The 25,642-nt window shown below is 42.0% G+C and overlaps 1 protein-coding gene across 1 annotated transcript in view; it reads left to right on the top strand.

Annotated features, from left to right (window-relative positions):
• The first annotated feature begins 18,833 nt into the window (after window positions 1-18,833).
• The window catches only part of GABRG3 (gamma-aminobutyric acid type A receptor subunit gamma3), a 423,003-nt gene continuing 416,194 nt past the window's right edge, over window positions 18,834-25,642 (top strand). Inside the window, exons 1-2 of the mRNA XM_064480494.1 lie at window positions 18,834-19,012; window positions 24,269-24,417. Coding sequence (XP_064336564.1) covers window positions 18,960-19,012; window positions 24,269-24,417 — 202 coding nt within the window. The 5' untranslated portion in view covers window positions 18,834-18,959. The remainder of the gene's footprint in view (window positions 19,013-24,268; window positions 24,418-25,642) is intronic.

Below are 25,642 nucleotides of genomic sequence, written 5' to 3'. Positions count from 1 at the left end.
TGGATAAATGTCATTTTTGGGAAAAATATTTCATATTTGGGTGGACTTATTTTCTAAAAATGACACCAAGGACACCCATCAGGGAGTTGCCTGGGAAGAACCCTCTTACTTGGCAGCTCACATCTGTTCCACTGTAGTCCCTTTGGGCAGCATGTGGAGAGAAGGCCAGCTTCAACTACGGCAGGGTAAATAGGTAAAACCAGAAGTTCTTTCCAATGATATATGTCTCCCTGGCCCGAGGCCCCGTGGGTCTCTGCTTGATAGAGCCCTTCCTGAAGGTGTTCCCAAGGTGGGCGCTTGCTACGGAAGAGGTGACTGCTCAGTCCTCCATGCCTTTCCTTTTGCTGTTTCTGAAGAGCGATACCAGGTCCTGCATGTGGACCCTCTACTTGCTCTCGGAGGAAGTATCCAGAACAAAGTACATGAAAGGAACACTTTCTGCTTCCTCTGTGACTTACTGGGAATTATAAAAGCGGAATTGTGACTGCTGGCAAATGATATGAAAATGAGGCCTGCCTACACTGACTACTTAATGGTGCCTCCTTCTTTAAACCTCCTCCACCTCACTGATGAACACAGACAGGGTCATGGTCATGGCCATGGACACACATACAGGCAGATACACAGCAGGCTTTCCTCTTGAATAACCATTCATTCACTGAAAACCCCAAGCACTTATGCTGAAAAGCCTTTTCACAGGATTCAAGGTCAGCTATTATACTGTATCAGAGATGCGCAGACTAGTGCATTCTTCAAAAAGACAGGTGCCCATTTTTGGCCTCCCTGATTCATTAACGATGCAGGGGTTCCATTGCCCCTTCTTTCCCTGGTTTCAGCCTCTCACAATAGAAAGGTGAAGGGCAACAAAAAGTGTGCTCTTAAAACCTCACCCCAGAAGCACTTCCCTGTTTTAAATGGTGCTATATTTGTAGAGTGATGTGTGTGCTTTCCAGTTTACCATGGCATTAAATCGGCCAAGGCCAAAGGCAAACCCGAGGCTGACTATGGAAATTCTGTTTTCATTTGCTGTTTACTAACTTTTCTCATATATAGTCTTTGCTGGTTAGATCTGCTTTGTGGTTTGCAGGAAAATCTACTTCAGGTTGGGTCTAAATGCTACACATACACATGCTCACTTTAAACATCAGGATCTGAACGGAAAATGATGTCTTCCATATCAGGTGGCAATGACTTTCTTGACAAGTTCTAGGATTTGTTACAGAAAACCCTATGAGTCCTGCAGGGTGAATTCCAGTTTGAAGGTACACTTACTGCACTGACAGGGTGCTCAGCCTTAAATCTGATGACTATTCAGGGAAGAACATCACATTAGTCTTCTGCTGTCTGCTTTTGTGCTGTAGATATCTCAGAGTTATTTTTAATGAGGACATAATAAAGAATCACCTTGGGGACAGGGATAACAAGACAAGAAATAAAATTTTTGAAAGTAATTATAAATTATAGTGCCCTGCTTTTAGAGTCAGAGTGTTTAGATGTTTCTCTTTTGACATCATCATAAATAGAAAAACAGAACATTCTAATAAGTCAGCAATCAGTATTACTTCTCTATTTCTTGGGAAGCCATGGGTCTATCTAGGGCAGGTTATGGCTGAAGTTGACCTAAATGCTTGTATACAGTGATTGAGTTCAAATATTTCTACAGTAACTATCAAAATTAGGGGATAAGTTACGGGGAAAAGGTGCAGTAAATGAGAAATCTCTATTTTATAAATAAGGATATTGAAACCCAAAGAGGTTAATGCATGGGCTCAAATCTTATCACACATGAGAAGAAGATACAAGCCTAGATTTCAGTTCTCATGGTTTCTGATTCTGTGTTCACACCACCACGCAATTGCTTCCAGATGGAAGCTGATTTAGAACAAAAATGTAACCCAAAATGGAAAGTCCTGCTTTAAGCGCTGGTTGAATGATTATCTGTTAAGGATGCCCTCGAGATATTTTTTTACACTGAAACTGTGACCTTTAAGTCTGTTCCTTCTTATATAAGAATTCTGTGCTTCTGTGATCTTAGAAGCTCCTCTTGATAGAATGGACCTGTCAGGGTAGCAGTCTCCAAAAGATGAGAGAAGGTGGGGAGAGGGAGAAAGGAGGGATCAAGAATGCAGGAGGGGAGAGGGAGAGTGAAGCCCTGATTGACTGCAGCCCCTGTCTGGCTGTGATTGCTCCTTCCAGGCAATGATGTAAATGATTATGGTGACTGCCTGGGGCGGGGGGCGGGGGGGGGTGTCTACCCCAAGGGGAAGCATAACTAGGATGACATAGAGTCTTCAGTCAGTGTTAGCCTCCATTGTAAGAAGTAGCTTCAAATCAGAAAGAACTTTTTTTTTAAGTTGGAAATGCCATAGTTCTCTCAGTGAAAACAGTATTTTAAATATTTAAAAATTAGCCTTAATGTCTTTTTTATAATACCAGCACATCTGGGAGAATCAATGCCGCCAGCAAACATGGGAGTATTTGAATACGAATTACTCTGATCCTTGCAATTACTTGCCAGGTTTGCAGTGATGTAAGGTAATGATTTTGAAGTGCGCAAAAAGGTTCATTTCATCCAAAATTTGCATGATTATCTGTTTGTCAACGTCATTTTGAATAGACTGTCTGCAACCAATTTCAGTGGCTCCATAGCTTAATTTTAAATGAGTATGGGTCCTTTATAGAAACTTGTGATTCAAAAATATTTACGGCTCAGAATTTCCTAATACAGAAGTCCAAAGAAATGGATTTCCTTCATTTTTCTGAGTTCAGATTGAAAGACAAATAAAACCAGAGATCAGATAGTATATTTTGCAATGTACGACCTTAGAAAGGAAAATCTGAAATGTGCTCTAATTGACTCAATGTACTAATTTAAGTCTAATTTATTCCACATTCTTCGTGTTGCTACCACTCTCTTCCCAGCAGCCAACACTATTCCAGGCCAGTGACAGGTGCTCAATGAGTGTGAGTTGGTGGAGGGAACGAAGATTGGAAAGTGGGTGGACTGGAAGCGAGGCCACCTCCCTGGGCAGGGGTGGTTGTATACCACCCAGAGAAAATGTGTTTGGAAGAGCATAAAATACAAATTTCAGGGCTTTTTACAAACCTATCCATATTCGACATAATACCGGGAACACAACTCACACATGGTGACAACTGGCTTGGCCTGAGTAACAGGCTGACCTTTAGGTAGAGTGGCCATGCAACTTGCTACTCAGAGGTGAGGCTTCCAGATGGTGGGGTGAGCATCTCAGTAAATTCTCTCCCCTCAAAAAGTAATGACAACTCTGGCAAAGTTATCAAAAGCAGCCATTTCAGAACTCTGTAAATGTAACTAAAGGCACACAACAGATTAAAAGTATTTGTTGAAGAAAAACTGTTGAACAGTGAGGTTAGAACAGTGAGGTCCAAGACATGTTAACTTAAAGGTACTCCCATCGCCCTCCCAGCTCCTTGACATGGTAACATGAAGACTAGCAGGCTTGCTGCCACCGAAGGGGGCTAACTTGATTTGGAATGCCACAGAAAGCTGTCCCCAAGGCTTTGCCACTATTTGACCTGACTTAGAGCTCCAAGGAGAAGCTTTCTTCCCAGGGTGAAGTTGTTAACAATAGAAATCCGTAGCAGTCAGAGAAGGTAAGTAGTGCCCCTTCCTACGGCTGTGATGTAAGCTGGGGCTAAAAAGAACCCAGACAAAAATTTGAAAAGAAATGTAAGGACCCACATGTCCATAGTGGGCTGTGAAAACTGCTGACATATTGCTAGGGATCTGGAAGGATGCGTGCATATTCAGGACTGTGTCAACAGTCAAGAAAGAGCACAGAGAGTGGTGCTGATCCAGGAATGACACCCAGGAAGCCAAGACCAAGAACTAAACAAAATGAAAAACAGATTTCACACTACAGGAAATACAAACACTACAGAACTGGTCAAAGAAAGTTACTAAACAAAAACCAAATCTAACCCTCAATGACAAAAACAGTACAACAAAAACAAACAGTAGAGAGGAAGGGACGGATGATTAGATTTCAAAGGTACTAAAATATATGACGAGCATGGCCAGTTTTCAACAAATATCATGAGATATGCAAACAAAGCAATCAAAAGGAAATGAAGCAATTGAAAGAACCTGACCCTAAGGATACCCAGAAGTTCAACTGATCAGGTAGACTTTAAATTAATTAATTTTTATAACTATGTTCAGAGAACTAAGGAAAATCATGTTTAAAGAATTAAAGAAAAGTAGGGCAACATGTCTCATCAAATAGATAATAGCAATAAAGAGATAGAAATCATATTTAAAAAGAACCAAATAGAAATTCTGCAGTGAAAAAGTACAGTAAAATAATGCCATTTGCAGCAACATGGATGGACCTGGAGATCATCATTCTAAATGAAGTAAGCCAGAAAGACAAAGAAAAATACGATATCACATATGTAGAATCTAAAAAAAGAAAAAAAAAAGAAGACACTATGAACTCATCTACAAACAGAAACAGACTCACAGACCTAGTACACAAACTTACAGTTACCGGGGAAGAGGGGATGCGAAGGGATAAATTGGGAGTTCAAGATCTACAGATACTAACTACTATATATAAAATAGATAAACAACAAGTTTATACTGTATAGCATAGGGAACTATATTCAATATCTTGTAATAACCTTTAATGAAAAAAATATGAAAACAAGTATATGTATGTATATGTATGACTGGGACATTGTGCTGTACACCAGAAATTGACACATTGTAACTGACTGCAATTTAATTAAAAAAAAAAAAGTAACTGAAATGAAAAATTCACTAGTGGGTCTCAATACTGGATTTGAGCAGGCAGGAGAAAAACCAGCCAGCCTGAATATAGGTAAACAGAGATTATTCAGTCTAAAGAACAGAAAGAAAACACAGAGAAGAAAATGAACAGACCTTAAGACACACATGGAACATCATCAAATAGACCAACAGATCTGATCCTAGAAGGACAGAGGGAGATAAAGAAGAAAAATATTTGAAAACATAATGGTCAAAACTTCTGTATCAAGCTAAGTTATCCTTCAAAAAGGCAACTGAAACACATTCCTGGGTAAATAAAAATGGAGTAAATTAATCTGTAACAGAACTGCCCTACAAGAAATATCAAAGTAAGCATTTCAGGTTGAAAATAAATGACATTAGACAGTAACTTGAATCCATACAAAGAGAGGAAGAAGACCAGTAAAGGAAATTACATAGGTAAATATAATAGAAAGTAGAAATATATGTTTTTACTCTTTCTTCCCTTAACTGATTTTAAATGGTATGTAACATGAAATAATAATTATAAAACTGTATTGATGAGTTTATATGTAGAATGAGAATCCCATGATGAGGGAGGACAGGTAACTATATGGGAACAAAATTTGTGTATACTATTGAAACTAAATTAGTAATAGTCTGAACCATTTTGTTTTAAGGTAAGATGCATATTTAGTCCCCAGAGCAGCCACTAAGAAAATAAATTAAAAAAAAAGAGTAAACCATCCAATAAAAGAATTAAAAGGGTGCACTTTACATTATCTGACACAAAAGAAGGCAGAAAAGGAGTAATAGTAACAAAGAGGATATAAGAAAACAAAAAGCAAAACAGGAGCAGTAAATGCAATCGTATCAATAATTATGTTAAGACTGTATTTAGTATTCTAATCAAAAGGCAGAGATCATTGTAGTAAATTTCTAAAAAAAAATGATCCAACTACATGCTGTTAGTGAGACAGATTTCAGATTTAAAGACACAAGTTGAAAGTAAAAGGATGGAAAAAAATATACCATGCGTGCATACAGTGACCAAAAGACTGTTGGAATGGTTATGCCAAGAGCAAAAAATATAACTTTAATACAAAAAGCATTACTAGAGACGAACATTCTATAGCAATCAGTCAGTTCATCAAGAATATATAACAATTCAAAGCAGATATGCACCTAACAGCAGGGCCCCAAAATATATGAAGAAAAAACTGACAGAACCAAAAGGAGAAATAGACATTTCAACAATAAAAGTTGAAAATATCAATACTCCCCTCTCAATAAGTGTTAAAACAATTGGGCAGAAAATCAGCAAGGATCCAGAAGACAAGAACAGTGCTATCAACCAACTTGACTTACGTGACATTTAATAAAATACGGTATCCAGTAACAGCAGAATATATTCACCTGCCTTACCAGTGCACCTGTGCGTTTCTCCTGGTCAGAGCATCTTCTTTGCCATAAAACAAACCTTAATACATTTCAGGAAATTAAAATCATATAAAATATGTTCTCAAAACACCATGGAATAAAATTTGGAATTTATTGCTCAAACCAGGACGCTTTTGAGAGGTTTCGAGACTGACAATGACCCCAGGACAACAGGCGTAATTAAAAACTGAGGAACAAATTAAGGCCTCAATTCACTCAGCCTCTGCAGGGAATTCACTGCGCAGTTTCCATAGTTCCCACTCCCGCTGCTTCCCGCATCCCCAGACTGAAACCTACCTCAACCTGTGGACCTGGGTCCACAGCACCTCTTTTAGGCCAGTTTGAATTGGGTTATTTCAGAAAACACACATTTTATTTTCAAAGGAGTTAATTTTAAATCCCACTATGCCCCATCCCCATTGTTAAAAGATAGGTTCAGTCAGAATCTGTGACAAAAGATGGACTATGGGAATTTTTAAAGAAAAGTTTGGCTTTACCCTTTTTTGGGGGTGGGGGAGTAATTAGGCTTATTTATTATTATTATTATTATTATTAATTTAATGGAGGTACTGGGAATCAAACCCATGACCTTGAGCATGCTAGGCATGCACTCTACCACTGAGCTATACTCTCCCCTGCTACCCTTTTGCTAGATACAGCTGCCATCCCTTGGGAATACTTGACACTTTTAAATGATTAATTTCTACTCATAGTATCTTCCTGGAAACTTCATGCTTTACTAGAAATGTATAACATGCCAAATTTCAAATATCCTAAAATCTTCACATGGTCAATAAGGGAGGGAAAAAGAAATATTTTCCACTTTTCTTACCTACTGATTTTGCTTACAGGGGTAAGTCGATGGAACCTGACTGAATGGAGGGGATTTTCTTTGCAGAAAGTATTCTAACTTAAATATCTGGGCCTGAAAGGGGCACAGGCAACGCACGTGTCTGGTTATTCACAACCACTCTTCTTCTGAGCTCCTGAGCACTGTCTGTGAGAGCAAGCCGTTTGAATATTTCTGTGACCCCTCTAACTTGCTGCTGAAAGTAACGGTCTACTTCTACACCTCCACGTGTTGAATAGTTAACCATTTTGCATTCTTCAGCAGTAAACAGGAGAAGCAAGTCAGTAGGAGACATTCCTACAGCTGTAGATATGTAAACACATAGGTGTGTGTGTGTGTGAGCGACGGACACATGGGTTGCGTACCCAGGGTGGGAGCTGGCTAGGCCTATTTGTAATAGAAAACAACAAACCAGACTCCATACTAGAGCTGTTTATTTGGCTTTAACCCTGTGCCCAGTTTTCTAGGCTCAGCTTGCTGGCTCTGCACCTTTTGTAAAAGAATGTTGTCTTTAGCCTGAAATATACAGGAAAGCCTATTCTCAGGGCTCTGACCTTTAAGTATATTAACACTTTTGCACTAATATAAAGACTGCAAGTTGCAGAATGGAAAATAACATTTGTTTTGTTGGAGGTTTACAGGGACACCATGATCTGACCCACGTGGACAGCTGCAAGAAAAAAGGATTCCAAGAACAAAGAATTCCTACACCAAGAAGTTTGCAACAACCCCCCACCCCCACCCCCGCCGCCTTTTAGTATAAAAGGAGCCTGAATTCTGACTTGAGTAAGATGGTTCTCCAAGACATTAGTCAGCCATCCTCTCGGTCGGCTGGCTTTCTGAATAAAGTTGTTATTCCTTGCCCCAACGCCTGGTGTCCCCATTTATTAGCCCGTCGTGTGGTGAGCAGAACAAGTTTGGACTCAGTAACAAGATCAAGGTCTAGAAGGCAGGCCATTGAGGGGACCATCAGGAGCAGGCTGCAACTCCAGGCACATGGGCCCAAGCTGTTGCCCACAGGGGGCAATATTTTCTCTTCCTATTTTTCTCTTTGTCTCTCTCCAGAAACTCTCTGCTTTTAATGCTTTCCATCTGATTAGGTCAGGCCCACTGAGAAAATCTCCCTAACATGAAGTCAACTAATAGGGGACATTAATTACACTTACAGATTCCCCACAGCAGCACCTTGATTCATATTCGACTGAGTAACTGGGGGCAGAGGCCAGGTCAGTCTTGTTGAGTGGAATCCCCCATCTGGAGCACCACGACCACTTTGCGAGCCCATTGGGCAGGCTGGGGAAAGAGGCTGACTAGTGTCCCAAGCATGGGTCAAACTGTCCACTTAACTACTCAGATTCATCTCTGCCGAGACCATCTGCTGGTGCGCATCCACAGAGGACAGATCTTCCTCCTGTTCACACACTGGAAGGTCTATCCACACAGCTTTTCCTCAGGCCACCTTGTCGCCATTATTCCAACCACGAACCCTCCACACCACTGGCCACAGCCTGCGGCACAGGATAGACTCATACTTCTGGGCCATCTCTCCTTCTAGGCAGGATGCCATCCAGACAGATCGAAGTTCTGCCTACTCGGAGGGTTTTCCTTTATTCCTGCCCTTCAGGGGTGCCCCAGGGTGAGGTTGTACTTCTTCTGCTGTCTGCTCTCAGGTGGTGCCTCCATAGTGTACAGAGCCACCTGTAAACCAGGCTGGAGTTGTTGTTTTTTTTTTTTTTTTTTCCCCGCTTCATTCAACAGGTTGCAGGAAACTGCCCAGGAGGCCACGGATGTGGCTGAGAGGAAGAAAAACATATCAGCGAAAGCTGGCCCATGGGCATTTGGGTCTCCTCCCACTTCTGGAAGGAGACGTGATTGAGATTAGAATAAATTATGACACAAGACTGAAGAGTTGATATACTAGGGACTCAGAAGGGGGTGGATGTGGGGCGAGTGGGTGTGGCTATAAAAGGGCAACATGCGGGATCTTGGTGGTGATGCAACTGCTCTGTGTCTTGGTTACATCAAGGTCAATGTCTTGGCTATCAGTGCCACAGTTTTTTAAGCTGTTACCTTTGGAGGAAACTTAGTCAAGGGTACATGGGATTTCTCTGTGTCATTTTTTACAAGTTCATGTGAATCTACAATAATGTACATTTTTTTTAAGTTTAACTTTAAAATTACAATGATTTGTAAAATAAAAAAAATGCAGAGGAAATAAAGACCAAATGAAAGTTAAATTGATACCTTTCTCCACAGCAGAAGGTAATGACAGTTAAGAGAAAAATAACTTTCAAATTGAATTCTATACCCAGGACAACTGCATTGTAAGAAAAAAATGCACTGGAGACATTTTTAGTTTAATAAAAATCTGAGATTTTTGATGCCAAATGATGCTCACTAAATGAAACTGCAGGAAGCAGAAAAAGATCCTAGAAGGAAGTCTTCATACGAAAGAAAGAAACGTGAGCAAAAAGGTGGCAAACATGCTGATAAATCTAAATTCACACTGAGCACAGAAAACAATTTAAAAATGGCCTAATGTGTGGGAAGAAAATAAAAGATAATTGTAAAGTCATGGACAATTGTATTATAGCATGTGGTATATCAGAAAGTAACTGCCAGACTAGAGTTAACATATTCTTATCTGTTATATGTATATAAAATAATATTATATGTTACATAATACTTGCAGTATTTTTGACAGAGTAAAGATTTTATAACTCAATTGTGGCAAGCCCCAGGGAACCTTCATTATAAGAACTGACGGTGAGCATTCAATATATTTAATTGTGGATCTAAAATGAAAAGGTTGGGAACAAGAAGTGTAATGCGCAAACGTCAAATACTGTGACAGAGCAGAAAGGATGACACTGAAACACGAGAGGAGGAAGGAGAGAGAGAGAGAGGAAAAAGAAACTAGCCCGTTGGCTGTTGTAGAGATAGTAGGCAAAAGTCAGAGCTGGGTCGGGGGAAGGTATGGCTCCGTGGTTAGCATGCCCGCTGAGGTCCGGGGTTCAATCCCCAGTCCCTCCATTAAAAAATAATAAACCTAATTACCTCCCCCTTCCCCCAAAATAAAAATTAATTTAAAAAAGTCAGAGTAGGGCATTCAAAACAGCCAAACTGCTGAGCAAAAAGTTAGATAAGAAGACAGAAAATGACAAGCATCAGAACAAAAATATACAAGTCCCCATATTCCACAGATGGAATCCAAAAAGAGCCAAGAAGACACACTATGTAAAGCTGAGAGCTGGCACTGAAGTGAGCCTTATCCTAAAGGTGAAGGACTTACCTCTTCTACCAAAAGGAAACTATTTTCAAATAAGTTCATAAAGCAGAACTCACCTCCTTACAGAACTTTTTACAGAGAACACACACACAAAACCTAGTCATACAAGAAGGGTAAATATAAAGGTATCTGCAAAGATGTACCAGGCAGACAAAAACTAAGAGAAAGCAGGATTTGAAATCCTGACACCAGGCAAGGGAACAGTCAGGCATAAATGAAGATTAAACACGACAAACCACAATTAAAAGCAGAGGTATCACAGAACGCCCAGAAGCACGGCCATCACTCACACAAAGGAGAAACTACAGGAGATGAAAGGAGACAGATGTAAACACATCAACATTAGAACCTTTAGTATTAGGACAAAATAAGGCAAGAGAACAAAAATTAAAGATAAAAAACTACACATCGTGACATAGGTCTATGATACATTTTGACATTACATGCTCTTAATTGCAAATAGACTTTCTTCTCAAATACACAGGGACCAGTCACAAAATGAATCATGTTAGGTTATTTACTGATATTAAGAAATATCAGTATGTTTATAAAGAAGTTTCATAAAAAACATTCTAATCATAAAACCAGAATTAAAAACGAAATTTAAAAAGTCTCTTCCAACTGGAAATTTAAAGTCTTCTAATATTAAACAACACAAGGATGAAAAGAGATACTGAAACTGTCAAAATTTCTAAAAATCAAATGTAATTTACACATAAAAGCTATGGGATCCATTTAAGGCACATTAGAAGAAAATTCATATTCTTAAACACTTGTTATCAATACAAATGAAAAAATGTCAAAAAAGGAATTAAATCCCCGCTCAAAAAATCTAGAAGGAGAAAAATGAAATAAGCCAAAAGAAAATACAAGGCAAGTAAAATAAAGATAAAAGAAGAATTTAATTGTATGGAGCAGATAAAAACAGTGGATCTAACTAGTGAATCAAAACTTGGGGATTATAAAATGAAACATACAAGCCACTTAAGAATAAAGGGGGCACATTCCCCTAATAAGAAACAATACTACTTTTACAGAGAAAAACAAAAAGGTCATCAAAGACTACTCCACACCCTTTTATTCAATAATGTGGCAACAGATGAAATGAACAATTTCTTGGGGGAAATAGACTTTACTGAAATTGAATCCATTAGAGATAGAAAGTTAAGGAGGTCAATTTTCCATGAAAGAAAAAAATAACTTTATCAAGTCACTTCTATACACACAGACACACACACACACACACAGACACACATACACACACACAAGTACATACAAAGGGCCCCGACGTCTTCACAGGGGCATTCTACTAACCTTTCAGAGACCATACAATCTCAATGCAAGTAAATTGTTTCAAAACACAGAAAATGAAGGAAAACTTCCAAGCTTATTTTCAACTGTGTAAGAATTGTTCCATATTAGGAAATTCAATAATATAATTCAGTTATTAATCATCTATGGAGAAAAATAATTTGATTAACTCCATTGATGCTATGAATCAGGCAAATTTCAACTCTCATTACTGATTAAAAAAAAACCTTCAAAAATAATTTTTATGGGTATCTCCACTTTCTCTTCCTACTATCTATTTGTCCATCTATCTCCCATTAAGAGACCCTACAGATCTTTCCACTATGGTTTGGAATAAGACATTTCCTCCACTATTTCCTTTATCCCTTATCATCCCACTTAAAGTATTAGCTACTGCAATTAGACAAACAAAAACTACTGGAGGCATGAAAACAGGGAATGTTGAAGTAAATCCATCTCTATTTGCAGATGATGTGATAATAAAACTAGAGAACACTAGAGAATCAATGATAAATTAACTCAAACACCAAGAGAATTCAGAAAGCGAGCAGGATATTAAAATAATATAAAAGTAACAGAAATGTTTATATGCATGAATAATAACCAATCAGAGGGCACTGTGTAAGAGACAATATCGTTTACAGTAGAAATTAAAAAGATACAATTCTTGCAAATAAACTTAACAAGAAGTACAGCAACCCTGTATGACGTGCTCATGAACAAATAGAAAAAAATATTTCCTGTTATTGTAAAGGACAACTCAACATCACAAAGATGTCGATTCTCCTTAAGTTAACTTATCCATGCACTAGAACGCCAACAAAACACACAAAAAAAGGCTCCCCTCCCTCCACTGGGGCTTACAAGTTGAGAATAAAATTAATTTGGAAAAATAAATATGTGAGTATACAGGAAAATACTGAACCAGAAGATGAAGAGCTAACAGTAGCCCAGACAGATATTAAATATAGTACAAACTCTTTGGAAAATGTCAAAATACCATCCATACCTTACATAATATACAATATATTCCAAATGGATCAGAGATATGGATGCAAAGAATGATCAGAAAAAATCATGAATGAATTCTTTGATAACTTGAGTGTAGGGGAAAGGTTTCCAACTATGTATTTTGATCGAGATGCAATAAAATACTGATAAATTTGACTACAGAAAAAATTTTTAATTTGCATGATGAGAAACATAGCAAAATCAAATGAAATGTGACAAGTGGGAAAAATTATTTGTAACATATACTACAGAAAAACATAAATTTGTAAAATTTGAGGACAAAATATGAAGACATCTTATGGAAAAATGTGCAAAGGACATGAAAAGATAATTTGCTAAAATATAAAATGGCTGTAAACATTTAAAATGTTCAATATTACTCATTGTAAGAAAAATGCCAATTAGAACCATGTTGAGATATTTCTCACCTCTTAGTTCAAAGCAATGAATGGTATTTAAAATCGATTTGATCTCATTTTCTGAATATTATTTCCAATGAAATGAAACCAGGGAGAAATTGTGAATTCAAGGGCTGAGAAAAGGAAATTATGAGTGAGCCTGGAAAATCTCCTTGTACAACAAAATAAGGACATACTCAGAAAAGGAGTCAGGACTCAGCTCTCCTGCCTCAATCTTGGAGAATTAGAGAATAACAATAAATAAAAACAGTAATGGATTAAAATGCATTGAGTAAGACAAGAAGTCATGAGTTCATACTAAACACAGTAATAGAAGAGGGGATGTGTTTCCTTACAATATAAGACCAACTCATAAATGTAGAAGAAACAATTAGTTAGAAAATCACCATTTTACAACCAGGAGGCAAGACTCCCGAATGAAAGCTAAAACTAAAATAGTTAAATATTCTTTAAAAAAAATCCCCCCAAAGAATATTTAACAATATAAGAAGAAAAGAGTAACTTCCCAGTGGAGAAGGTGGGCAGACGCCAGCTTAACCAAGAGGTCAAGGTAACCCACAGTAAGACAAACCAACCTTACGTGCTCCTGATGTGATGCTCTGAGAAAAGCAGCATGACTTATGCCGTCTCTCCACCAAAAATACATAACCTGAATCTGATTGCGAGGAAACAGCTGACAGACTCAAACTGAGATGCATTCTACAAAATCACCTGTCTCTACGGAAACTGTCGTGATGGTGTTGTGAAAGACATCACAATGATGTTGTGAAAGACCATGAAAGGCCAAGAAACTGCCCTAGATGTGCCCCTAGCAGACTAAAGGGGCACAATAACAGATGAATTGTGCCGTCCTGAACAGGATCTTGGGCTATGTGGGGGAAAATGTTACTGAAGATATAATTGGAACAATTAACACAATTAGACTGTGGACTGCAGATTATATTACATGGACATTTTTGTATTACTCTTACAAATTTCTTTTTAAACTTGTGAATATTTCAGAGTAAACAGCTTTTTAAGATTTGGGGAAAATTTACAAGCTTACTTATATGGAAATGCAAAAATCCTAGAACAGCCAAAAGAATAAATTCAGAGTACTGTAAAGTAGATATTAGGAACAATTTTAAAGCTACAGTAATTTAAAAAAGTGGTAATGGTGCAAGAATAGAAAAAAGATCAAGAGAACAGAGCTCAGAAAAAAATGCATTTATATATGGTCACCTGATTTATACAAATTGAGTGGTAAAAAGATAGTGTTTAAAGTAAATCTGCTAGATCAATTGGCTATCAGTATGGAAGTAAGTAAATGTTGACTCATAAATAAAATTGTCTAGTAAAATTAATTAGAAAATGACACCTAGACCTAAAAGGAACTTTCTTCTAAAGCTTTTAGAAGAAAACATATTATCTATCTTTATGACCTCTGGGTAGGCAATGATTTGTTAAATGGGACACAAAGCAATAATCTTAATAGAAGACAGTATTTGTAAAGGCAAACCATGGACCGAGAGAAGATATTCATCACACACACGTTAAAGGAGTCTTGTCAAGAATACAAAGAGCTTCTACAAACAAAACAAGACAAACATCCTAGTTTAAAAATGGGGAAAAGACTTGTGATACCTCATAAAAGAAGATATTTTAATGGCTGATAAGAATTTGAAAGGAGCTCAAAATTAAAACCAGAATGAAATCTCAGAATGGCTATAATTAAAAGGAATGACAAGCCCACATTTCATGGCAATGGATGGAACTCATACACAGCCAATGGGTGGTACAGCGACTTTGGAAGTCCCTTTAGTAATGTTTATTATCACCAAACATATGCTTTTCCTGTGACCTACAAACTCCCTTTTTCATGAGATAACCAAGCGAAATCAGCACACGCGCACACGCCCACCAAAAGACATGTATGACTGTGTTCAGTTCAGCTAAAACTTGTGTATTATACCGAATCCTACAGTGAAATACCATGTGTAAAATAAGAAGTAATGAATGTTCGCTACCTGGGGCAACGTGGGTATATCTAGAAGCTATGATGATGGGGGAGAGAACCAGACGTTAAACAGAACATACCACATGGTTCTTTCTGAGATTCAAGAGCAGGCAAAACCAGTCTGTTGTGATGGCACATGGAAGAGGTGGTTACCTAGGGACAGTGCTGACAGTGAAGGTAGCCCAGCGCCCAGAAGGGAGCACTGGGGAAAACGTGCTGTATCTTAATCTGGATGAAATACACATGCTATTCTTATACATACGGTATATACATATGTAAAAATTCACTGTCACACTTTTAAGATGAATGCATTTTGTTGTACGTGTATTATCCCCTTGGTAATAAAATTATTTAAAGTTGAGAAGGGAAGGTTTTTTTTCTTCCTTTTTTAAACCATGAAACATCATAATACAATTCAGAATAATTTTGAGAGTGGGAGAGATTTTACTCAAACAGAAAACCCAGAAGCAAGAAAGAATAAGATCAACAAATGCAGCGGTCCGGTTACGTTCAGCACCACGGCTCGCTCTGCTCTCCCGCGCCTATGGGAGGTGAAGTGAGGCCAGGCAAGGAATCCTGAGAGGTATTTCTTGGAGGAGCCGCAAAAGGATCCCAGGCCAAGGCAGCCAGTCTCTCCGGCCTCTCGGGCTCCTTCCCGCCTCCTGCCAGATGCAGTTCATCCCACACGCTGCGCAGCCTGCCCAGGTCTTCCCCGGAAACCTTGAGTCTGGATCTGATGCCAACACTGATCTGATACAAACAGCACGCATCGCTGGAGGATGCTCGATATTCACAGAAGTGCGTGTGCTCCAACCCTTACCTCTTATGTTACTTTTTACTTCTCCTTTCCTGCAAACTTGGGGAGTGGATGCAAATCCCGCGCGCCCAAGTGGAACTGAATTGTCAGCTTTTCTATTGCTGAAGATGGAGAGGACTGAGGCAAAAAAAAAAAAAAAAAAAAAAAAAAAAAAAAAAAAAAAAAGAAGAAAAAAAAGAAAAAAGAAAAAGTGAGCACTGCGCATGCTCTGTAAAGCTTTTTTTTTTTTCTCTCCCTCCTTCCTTCTGTACCTCCTTCCCTCCCTCCCTCTCACTACCTGCTACACCCCCCACCCCGGCCCAGCCTGTGAAGCTGGGCAAGGCAGGAAAATCAAAGCCAGAAAGCTTTTCCTTTGGAGATTCTAGATTCTTGACCTTACATTTTGCTTTCACACTTACGTCCAGAAAGCCTGCTTTGAATTTGCCCTTCCTCAACTCATTTAGCTTAAAAAAAAAAAAAAAAAAAAGGCTTGTTCCAGGCAGCACCATGGGAAGAGGGGCTTTCTATGGTAAAATGCTCAAGTCTACCTAGCTGACCCACTAAACCTCATAGATGGAGCCATGGGCCAGAAAAGGTTATGTTACATTCATTCAGGGTAACAGCAGATTGAAAATATGCAAGAGAGGGAAAGAATAAACACCATGGGGAAGTAAAAAGAGCCTCACATTCTCTTTTCCATTGTTTGTATTGTACAAACGTCACTGGATACTTATCAGTATACTGAGTATACTCAGTATATTCAACTATCAGTCTGTTTCTATTATAAACTTGTAAGTATTTGTATTCATGCTCAAAGAATAAAACATACAGCAAGGAGTCTTAAACTTTGCTCGAAGAACCAAACAAATGTTTACTGAGCTCTGACTCATCTGAGAAGCAGTACAGTATAGTGATTAAGGCTGAGATGTTGGAGCCTGCTGCCTGGGTTTTGACTCCCAGTCCTCAACCTCCTGGCTGTGTAATCTTAGGGAAATGACTTAACTTCTCTGTGTGTTCTCGCCATCTTTGAAATGGGAATAATAATGTGAGAGTTAAAATGAGTTCATTTATACAAAACCTTCGCACTAGGCCTGGGCCCCTAGTATGTTATCAATGTCTGATGGTTATTTTACCGAAGTTCCTATTACTGTGTTTAAAATTGAGGCATGGAATTGTTTCTTTCTATATGCAGTTTTCTCACAGCACACTTAAGAACTATGCTGAGGCTTGACATATTTCTGTAAATCATCATCTAACTGATTTTTAAAGTGCTCAACTGCATTGCATGATAGAGAAAAAGATTAGGGCAGAATAGGATAAAGGTTCACATTCGCCTGCAGCTGGAAGAAGTGTTAAGATGTTGGAAGGGGCACAATACAGGAACTTGGGGAGTCTTCTTAAAGTCAGGACCTGAGTAGGAGAGATGCGGAATGCGGGGGAGGATGCCAGAAGGAGTGGGGGTGGGGTGGGGAAGGGGCTAGCTGACCCAAGCTCAAGGCCTTGTAGAGACTGGTAGAGACAGGAAGATGGCAATGCAAAGGAGGCCACAGGCCCGCTGTGGAAAAAAGAAAAAAATACATTTATAATATAAATTTATTTTATCACCAATGTCACTGTACTTCACGATCACATTCATGCTGGTGAACCCAGAAATAAGGGGGAAACTACAAGTTTTCGACTGAATTTTCAATTCAAGGGTAACTTGTATATATTTTATGAACATAGCTGTTTGACAATGTTAAATTTCTCCCACCCTTTTATAATTCTGTGAATAGTAGTTCAAAATAAAAAATATTTGCTAAGAATTATTTTTTCCCCAATATAAAAGCCAACTTCTTAGTGGATTTATTTTAAAGTATGCTGATGTTGTAATACATATATAGTGAAAGATAAAGTAACTTTCTCAATGATTATTACTAACGAAAACATAAATGCAACTTTCAGTCTTTGGAGATTGAAGATATATTGGATGAAGTGCGCTTCATAGTTCAACCAGAATGTTTTTTTTTTTTTTTTACCTAGGGTCTTTGTCTCTCCTGTCTTCAACATTCTTTTCCCCACGGCTGTGTACTGGTGTGCCTTGGTCTCTTTTTTCTGTGTGAAAGGTATACCTCGGGGATGCTTTTTTCCAGATACTCCCCAGCAAGCCACTTTTCCACGCAGAATCTCAGCATTGCCTGAAGGGGTTCAGTCGATTTAGCACGACGTGAGCGATGGAGAGGCTGCTATCAGCCGACCGTCTCGCTCCTTCGCCCAGGAGCCCAGGTGAAGATGCTCTGGGGGGTCAGAGAGCGCGGGGAAGCGCCATGCTGTGCAGAAATGCCGGGAGGAGCACAGCCCGTGGGGCTCGGGGCCCTCTCGGGACCATGGGGTGCTAATCTTGGGACCCCGCTTCAAGCTCCCAGCGAGATCCCCGCGCTTCCCCGCCCCCGCCGAGCCCCGCCCCCCACCCTCCCGGCCTCCGACTCCGAGTCCATTTAAACCTCGCTTCCCTCGCCTCGTGCATTGTCAAGCGTGTAATTGGGGAAACTCCTCCCCGCCGGGACCCGTCTCGGAGGCGCTGCCCGAGGAGCGGCCGCCTCCCCGCCCCCACCCCGGAGCGCGCGGCGGCCACACAGCGCGCGCAGAGCCCCCCGCCCGGGCCCCGGGGCGCGCGGTGCGCGGCCGGCGGCTGGGTGGGCTGCTGCGGGGCCGCCGGGTTGCCGGGCCAGGGACCTCCCGCGCCCACCAGCCCCCGCCACCCGGCTGCGTGGACCCGGCGTCAGTGCGGGGGCGGCGCGCCGCGGGGGCTGGGCGTCCCGGCGTCCCGCGTGAGCCCCGCGGAGGGATCCGCGCGCAGACCTGCCGGCCGTCGAGGGCGCGGCCGGCCGCCCGAGCCCGCTCCTGTCCCGCGGCGGCGGCGGAGGCGGCGGAGGCGGCGGCGGCGGCGGCGGCGGCGGCGGGGACGGCGGCGGCGCCCGGAGCAGCGAGGGGGTGGAGGCGCCCGGAGCAGCGAGGGGGCGGAGGCGAGGCCCCGCGCTCCGGAGGAAGCGGCGCCCGGCCCGAGGCCTGGGACCCCGCGCCCCGCCGCACCATGGCCCTGAAGCTGCTGCTGCTCCTCTTCCTGTTCTCGGGCTTGCACGCGCGGTAAGTGGCGCCCCTGCTCCACGTCCCCGGGGGCTCGGGGCCGGGCGGGAGGGCGGCGGGGGGCGCTGTCGGCCGGCCAGGAGTCCCCGGCGCACCCGCCGGCCGTCAGCTGGGCTGCGGCAGAGCCCGCCGGGGCCCGGGCCGGGCGGGGACGAGACGGGAAGGCTGCCGGCGCCTTACCTGTCCCCTCGCCCCCGCACACGGCCCCCTCTGCCTCTTCTGGCTGGGAGGCTGCCGCCTTCTCTGCAGCCTGAAATATGGGGAGTCTGAGATTAACGGGTTCTTCTGGCGCTTTTAGGGTTTGGTGCTTTTATGGGGTTTTGAAAACCAGTTATCACAGGGGAAAGCCGGTGTCTACCGCCTTATCTACCTTTCACCCCTCACCCAAGTGTTCCAGGGGCGCGCGCCGAGACACCCCCACCACATACACCCCCCCCCACATACACCCCCCCCACATACACCCCCCCCCCGACATTCTGTATCATTTACATCACTGAAATTTCCCAGGACCCAGGAGTCACGGTTTCCTAGTTGCCCAGTTGAAACCAGTCTGGCGAGGAGCAGCCCGGCTGGAGGCAGACGGAGTGAGGCACGATATGCAGCTGAGAGCCCTGCTTCTCAGAGAAGGTTTCCCTCCCCAGGTCTTGCAAACACACGCACGGTACCCACACACACCCCTTCTACGTGAGTCGCTTTCCCACACTCGGGCTTGCACAAACCTAGCCCTGCACAACAATGTTGAGATGGACAATAAGGCTTCTACCTAGTCACTCTAAGAAATTACCTCAGCATAAATACTCTTCACCTTCCTTCCAGAGCACCAGCCAGCTAATGGGAGCTTAGAAATTCTCCAGGAAGAGATGAAGATGGCTCATGAGGTTGGGAGGACAGTGGGACCAGAACGGTTAAACCCCGTTGCTCTAAATATAACTGGAGATTCTGGGTTTGGTTTCTTTACTTCTGTCTGGGGCTAGATCTCTGGCCCAGAGCCTGAAGACTGCCCTGCGCTTTGAAAATTAGAACAGCTCCCTTCCTCTCCCCCAACCCCATCACCACCCCAAGAATCTTAGGGAACCCTTACCCCCCGCCAGACACTTTTGATCTGACACGTCTTCATTTCCTGGATCTGGGAATTAGCATTCCTTTGGTCCATAAGCCGTGCAGGGTGTCAGCAGGTAATGCCAGGACTTCTTGCGTGTTCTTTTGTATTTGTGAAAGACCAAGGAGCGAGAAGACTCATTAACAAATCCTACAGCATGTGAATGATCCCCCAGTTCTCACTCCCTACCTCTGACAGGCCCTGAGGAAGAAGGTCCTGGCCCTCCCCACCACGCCACTCCACTGGTTTTGGCTAAGAGTTGCGAGTGAGAAAGGCAGACCAGACCACAGTCTCACAGTAGCTCTCAGACACGCAGTGCACTCCCTGGGCCCTTCAGCTGAAGTTTCTTCCTGTCTCAGGAGAGAGCTGGGAAGGGAAGTGGAAGTGTGCTCTCTGAGGTTGAGTCTGCCTGCGTGTGTCTCTGTTGACAAGCAGGCAACACCAGGCAACACCGAGGTCCCAACTCGTATCTAGATAAGGTTGTGACTCATTGACATGTCCTGTTGCCACTGCCTGGATGGAGTGACTGCAGTTCATGGAAGGGAACTGCTTACTGTCCTCATCACTTTATGTGCTTAGTGGGAAGATGTCTTGGTATCCAACTTAGAGCACTGAGGTTTCTTGGGATTCCCAGATACACAAGCTGTCTCTGGGGTTCTTTATCCTTCGCTCTTACTGAGGCAGATAGAACAACTTTAATACGTTCTCTGTCTGGGTTGGTTCCATGCCTTGATAATAAAGGCTGCTTATCAGTTGAAAGAAAATCCAAATTTTAAACTAATTTGATTGTTGTATGCCTCTCCTTTGAAAGTGTCTGTGCTCTTTGAATAGGTTTTATGGACACATAAAGTAATCTGGTGTCCAGCACCATCTTTCAAAACTTATTAATTATGAGGGGGTTCTTGTTTGCACTCTGCAATGCCTTCCTGGCGTTGAAGAGCCCTGGAGAAGGTTCTGACAGCTGTGCTCCGTGGTGTTGGCTCGACAGCTCCATGGAGAGAAATGCATCCCATTCTGACACTTATTATGTAGTAAAACACACTAAGTCACACCTGAACCTTGGTAGCAACTTAAGCGGATGCTTAACTGCTTTCTGAGGTTTAGGAGCTGCGTTTAATGTTTACGGATACTTCCGATTTTGTCTCTGTCCTGGTGGTTGAAGAGAAGGTGTCAGACATGAAAATACCATCTGAGGTTTGAGCCCTTGCTTAACGATGATGGTACAATGCCAGTTTGTTTTCAAGAAGCAGCTAATTGCAGTGATGGTGTTTAGGATTCAACAACCCTAATAACAGAACGCTCATAAAGATAGTATATAACCTGCTTTAATTTTAAAAGAACAGATAGTTTTGTTTTGTTCACATTCCAGTGAGTCCCTGAGATGAGATTTGGTTTTCCCCAAAGGGAGGCTTTTCTATAGGGCTGGTGGTCCTGCACTCCCACCGGGAAGCTTCTATTTCGATCCCTGAAGTCCTGCAGCAAACTGACGTGGGGTCAGGATTGGGAGGAGCCCAGTGGCGGCCACGGAGGGGCCAGGAGCACCTCTGCCCGCTGTGCACCCTGACCCAGCCCCAGACCTGAGGGTGCCGTTTTACCTCCCTGAGAGGGCCCGGGCTGGAGAGGATGCTGCCGCTGTCCCTTTGTCTCCCCGCCCCGTCACCTGCCCTGGCCTCTCAGGAAGAAGCTTACGCAATTTCAGGAAAACCCTCTCATCACCACTTTACCACTAGAGGGAGGGTTAGGCTCATTACTGTACCTGTTACTGAAGTAGCTCAAACAGGTTCATGCTGCACAGCACAGGGAACTATATTCAATATCTTGCAGTAACTCATGGTGAAAAAGAATATGAAAATGAATGTATGTATGTTCATGTATGACTGACGCATTGTGCTGTCTACCAGTAAATTATCAGTTTACACTGTAAACTGATAAGACTTCACTAAAAAAAAATATATATATATATATATAATATATATATATATATATATAAAAGGAAGAAACTAAGGCTGTGTATACAGAGGACTGATGGGGAGTTAGTGTGCTCCTTCTGTGTGCATGTGACTCTGGGGGGCGATAGAAGGTACAGTGTGGAGAGCATGGTCTAGCCTTGTGCTGGTGAGCTGTCTCTGGGGGTGGGGGAAGGAATCCAGGAAGAGGGGAAAAGGAGAAGGGGAGGGGAAGAGATTAAGAGACAGTAGAGAGAGAGAGGAGAGCACTGTGGGCGAGTTGGAACAAGTCCTGAGAACAGCTGGATGTGATTCTGCCCAGGTGACTTGTCCCCTCTGTCTACGGGCCCCCAGGTGCCGTTGCTCTGGACGAACCGCCAGGTCCTGTGGGCAGTGGCTGACTCCCAGCAATCCATGTCCTATTTTTAAGATGATAAAATTAGTATTCCTGACAATATTCCTGATAAAATAAAATTCTCTACCATGACATTTTAAATTCTATAGTGTTATTTGTAAAAGTTCAGGTTGACAAATAATGAAATGAAGCGTATCACTTCTTGAATATGCCCCATATCTCACAAGTTCCTTTTGATTGTGAGTATTATTCAGGGTGAATAAAAAAATCCACGGCAACTTAGAGTTCCTATGGGTGATTTATTTTAACCTTCCAGTCAAGAAATAGAATTACAGTTTAACATCAACCTAGAAAAAACTTGAATGAAGCCAGTCTTCAAGACACACGTCATGTACTCATGATCAAAATCTCACACGTATGTGTATATTCATACAGGACTAGGCTGACACTGCTGTGGTCTGTGTTCAAGCTGCTGGCTAACACTCATAGGAGAATTCATGTACTTAGTATATGACAGATACATATGATTAGATATTACATATTGTAGCTATATATTGTATTATTATATATATATATGATTTAAGGATTTAAACAGAGTGAGATAATGAACTTTAAAAAGTTTACTTTTTTCATTTATTTCATGTTCATTACATGATTCTAAAAATTCACTTAAGGAAACATGTCCCAGAGCACAGCCGCCCTGAGATGTTGTTAACATTCTGGCTCCTGTTTGGGAAACTAAACAGAAATGAGTTTATCCTCAGGACAAATAAACCTCAGTGCAATTTTCTATTTCTACGTTTCGTTCTCCTTTGTGAAGGAAAAAGTCATTAGGGCACGCACGCTGACAAGCTGGGAGGAAGGTGTGTGTCCGAGGAGCCTTTTGCCCTGGGAAATGCAGTCCGCCTGGAAGTGCTGCTTTGCATAGAAGGAGACACTCCTCTTTTCAAAGCCTGATCGGCTGTGTTGTTGGGACGGCCTCACTCACTCAGAGAACCAGCTTGTCATTTCGAGACCTCTCCATTTCAAGTGCCCCATCAGTATGTGTCAGCCCAGAGAGGCGGCTGTCAGGCTCAGCCCTGCACGGAACAGACTCAGAGATGCTCTGCGTTGACTTGGACCCATTTATGATGGGGCCGAGCGAGGAAGTGAGGAAGACATGTTAGAAAGGTTTTAATTTTTAATGTCTGTATTAGCTTGCTCTGTAAGAGATGAATCCGTTTGTACAGTAGGATGTAAAGTCACCAGCCGTGTCCACCAACCAGCTACTGTTACTTGTCACCGCGCATGAGTGCTGGCGAAGCATGCCACCTCGTGATGTCCCCGTGTCTGCCTCCACCAAAGGCCCTAGTCCCATGAGAAGCACAGAGTCAGACTCAGAGTGAGTGCATTCCGCAAAAGCTGTTCTTACCTTCAACTCAGATGAAATCTTGGTGGTGGGGACTGGAGATGGCAAGATAAAGTCACCGTCTGACAGTCGTCTGTGTTGACCGTTGGAGGTTCTCGGGTTGGCTCCAAGGAGGGCTGATGATCTGCTGGTTGGCTGGCTGTCTTGCACTGAATTACTTAGTATGATGTTTGTAGTTTAACACAGACATGGGATCATTTTGTGACATTTAATGAAAGCACCATGCTATTTTAATAGCAGTGGCATTCTTCTTATTGGATTCTTTTCTAGTTTGTGTTTTGTTTTATTAGTTTTTTTTTTTTTAACTTTTAGAGGTAACCTGTTGGTTGGGCTGAGGGTACTGGGGACTTTCTGCCTAGTCCATTGGATGCGTGGGTGTACCGTGCTGAAGACACTTCCTGGAGCTATTTCTACAACTTATATATCACACTTTGTGCCATAATTCCAGGTCCAGGAAGGTGGAAGAGGACGAATACGAAGATTCATCATCAAACCAAAAGTGGGTCTTGGCTCCCAAATCCCAGGACAGAGATGTGACTCTTATTCTCAACAAGCTGCTCAGAGAATATGATAAGAAGCTGAGACCGGATATTGGATGTGAGTGTTGATGTTAGTTATTCCAATAGAAAACACACTGTGAAGATACATCTTTTTCAGTTTTTATTTTAAATAATTACAGATTCACAGATCATGACAGTAGGATGATACCAGACCAGGAGTTGATAATGGTGCAGTGCGTGTTGCTGGCTGCACGCCATCCTTTCACGTGTGGGTCTGGGTAGTGACCACTGCACTCGAGAAGCAGAGCTATTTCATCGCCGTGAAGATTTCTCCCTTTGCTACCCCTTAGAGTCACCTCCATTTCCCTCCTCCAAAATCTCTAACCTGCCAGCCACTAATTTGTTCTCCATGTCTGTAGTTTTGTCATATTGAGAACGTTAAGTACGTGCAGTGGCCTTTTGAGATTGGCTTTCCCTCGCTCGGCAAAATGATGTTGGGGTCCATGGAAGTTGTTGTCTGGACCCACTTCACTCTTTGTTACTGCTGAGTAATCATCCATGGCATAGGTGGCCCACCGTTCGTTAATTCTCTTACTGAGGAGTGTCTTGACGGTTCCCAGTTTTTGTCTATCATAGATAAAATGGCGGTGTGCGTTTGCATGCAGGCATTTGTGCAGATGTAAGGTTATATTCTCCTGGGTAGGTGTCCAGAAGTATGATTGGTAGGTCCTAGGATAAATGATAAACTGAACAAGTTTTTTTTTTTGGAAACTGTGAAACACTTACCAAAGTTTCTGTTCCATTTTCTTTTCCCACCAGCAGTGTGTGAGGGATCCAGTTTCTCTGGGTCTTCACCAGCAGTTGGTATTGTCGCTGTTTTTTATTTTAGCTGCTCTAATGGATGTCTGTTCAATAGGTTGACATCTCACTGTGGTCTTTAACTTTTACATTTTCCTAATTGTTAGTGGTATTGACTTTTTTATCTGCTTATTTGCCAATTGAAATATCTCCTCGTATTAGTTGCTGCTTTAAAAACTGGATTATTCTTTTTTGAACATTTTTTTTACTGAGTTATAGTCATTTTACAGTGTTTTGACAAATTCCAGTGTAGAGCCCAATTTTTCAGTTGTACCTGAACATACATATAATTCATTGTCATTTTTTTTTCCACTGTGAGCTGCCATAGATCTTGTATACATTTCCCTGTGCTATACAGTATAATGTTGTTTATCTATTCTACATATGCCTGTCAGTATCTACAAATTTTGAAATCCCAGTCTGTCCCTTCCTACCCCCCACCCCCTTGACAACCACAAGTTTAT

Source organism: Camelus dromedarius, chromosome 29 (assembly GCF_036321535.1).
Source record: "Camelus dromedarius isolate mCamDro1 chromosome 29, mCamDro1.pat, whole genome shotgun sequence".
In the NCBI taxonomy this organism is placed as follows: Eukaryota; Metazoa; Chordata; class Mammalia; order Artiodactyla; family Camelidae; genus Camelus; species Camelus dromedarius.
The sequence above is the reverse complement of the archived record's forward strand: the minus strand, read 5'-3'. Positions and strand labels throughout refer to the sequence as shown.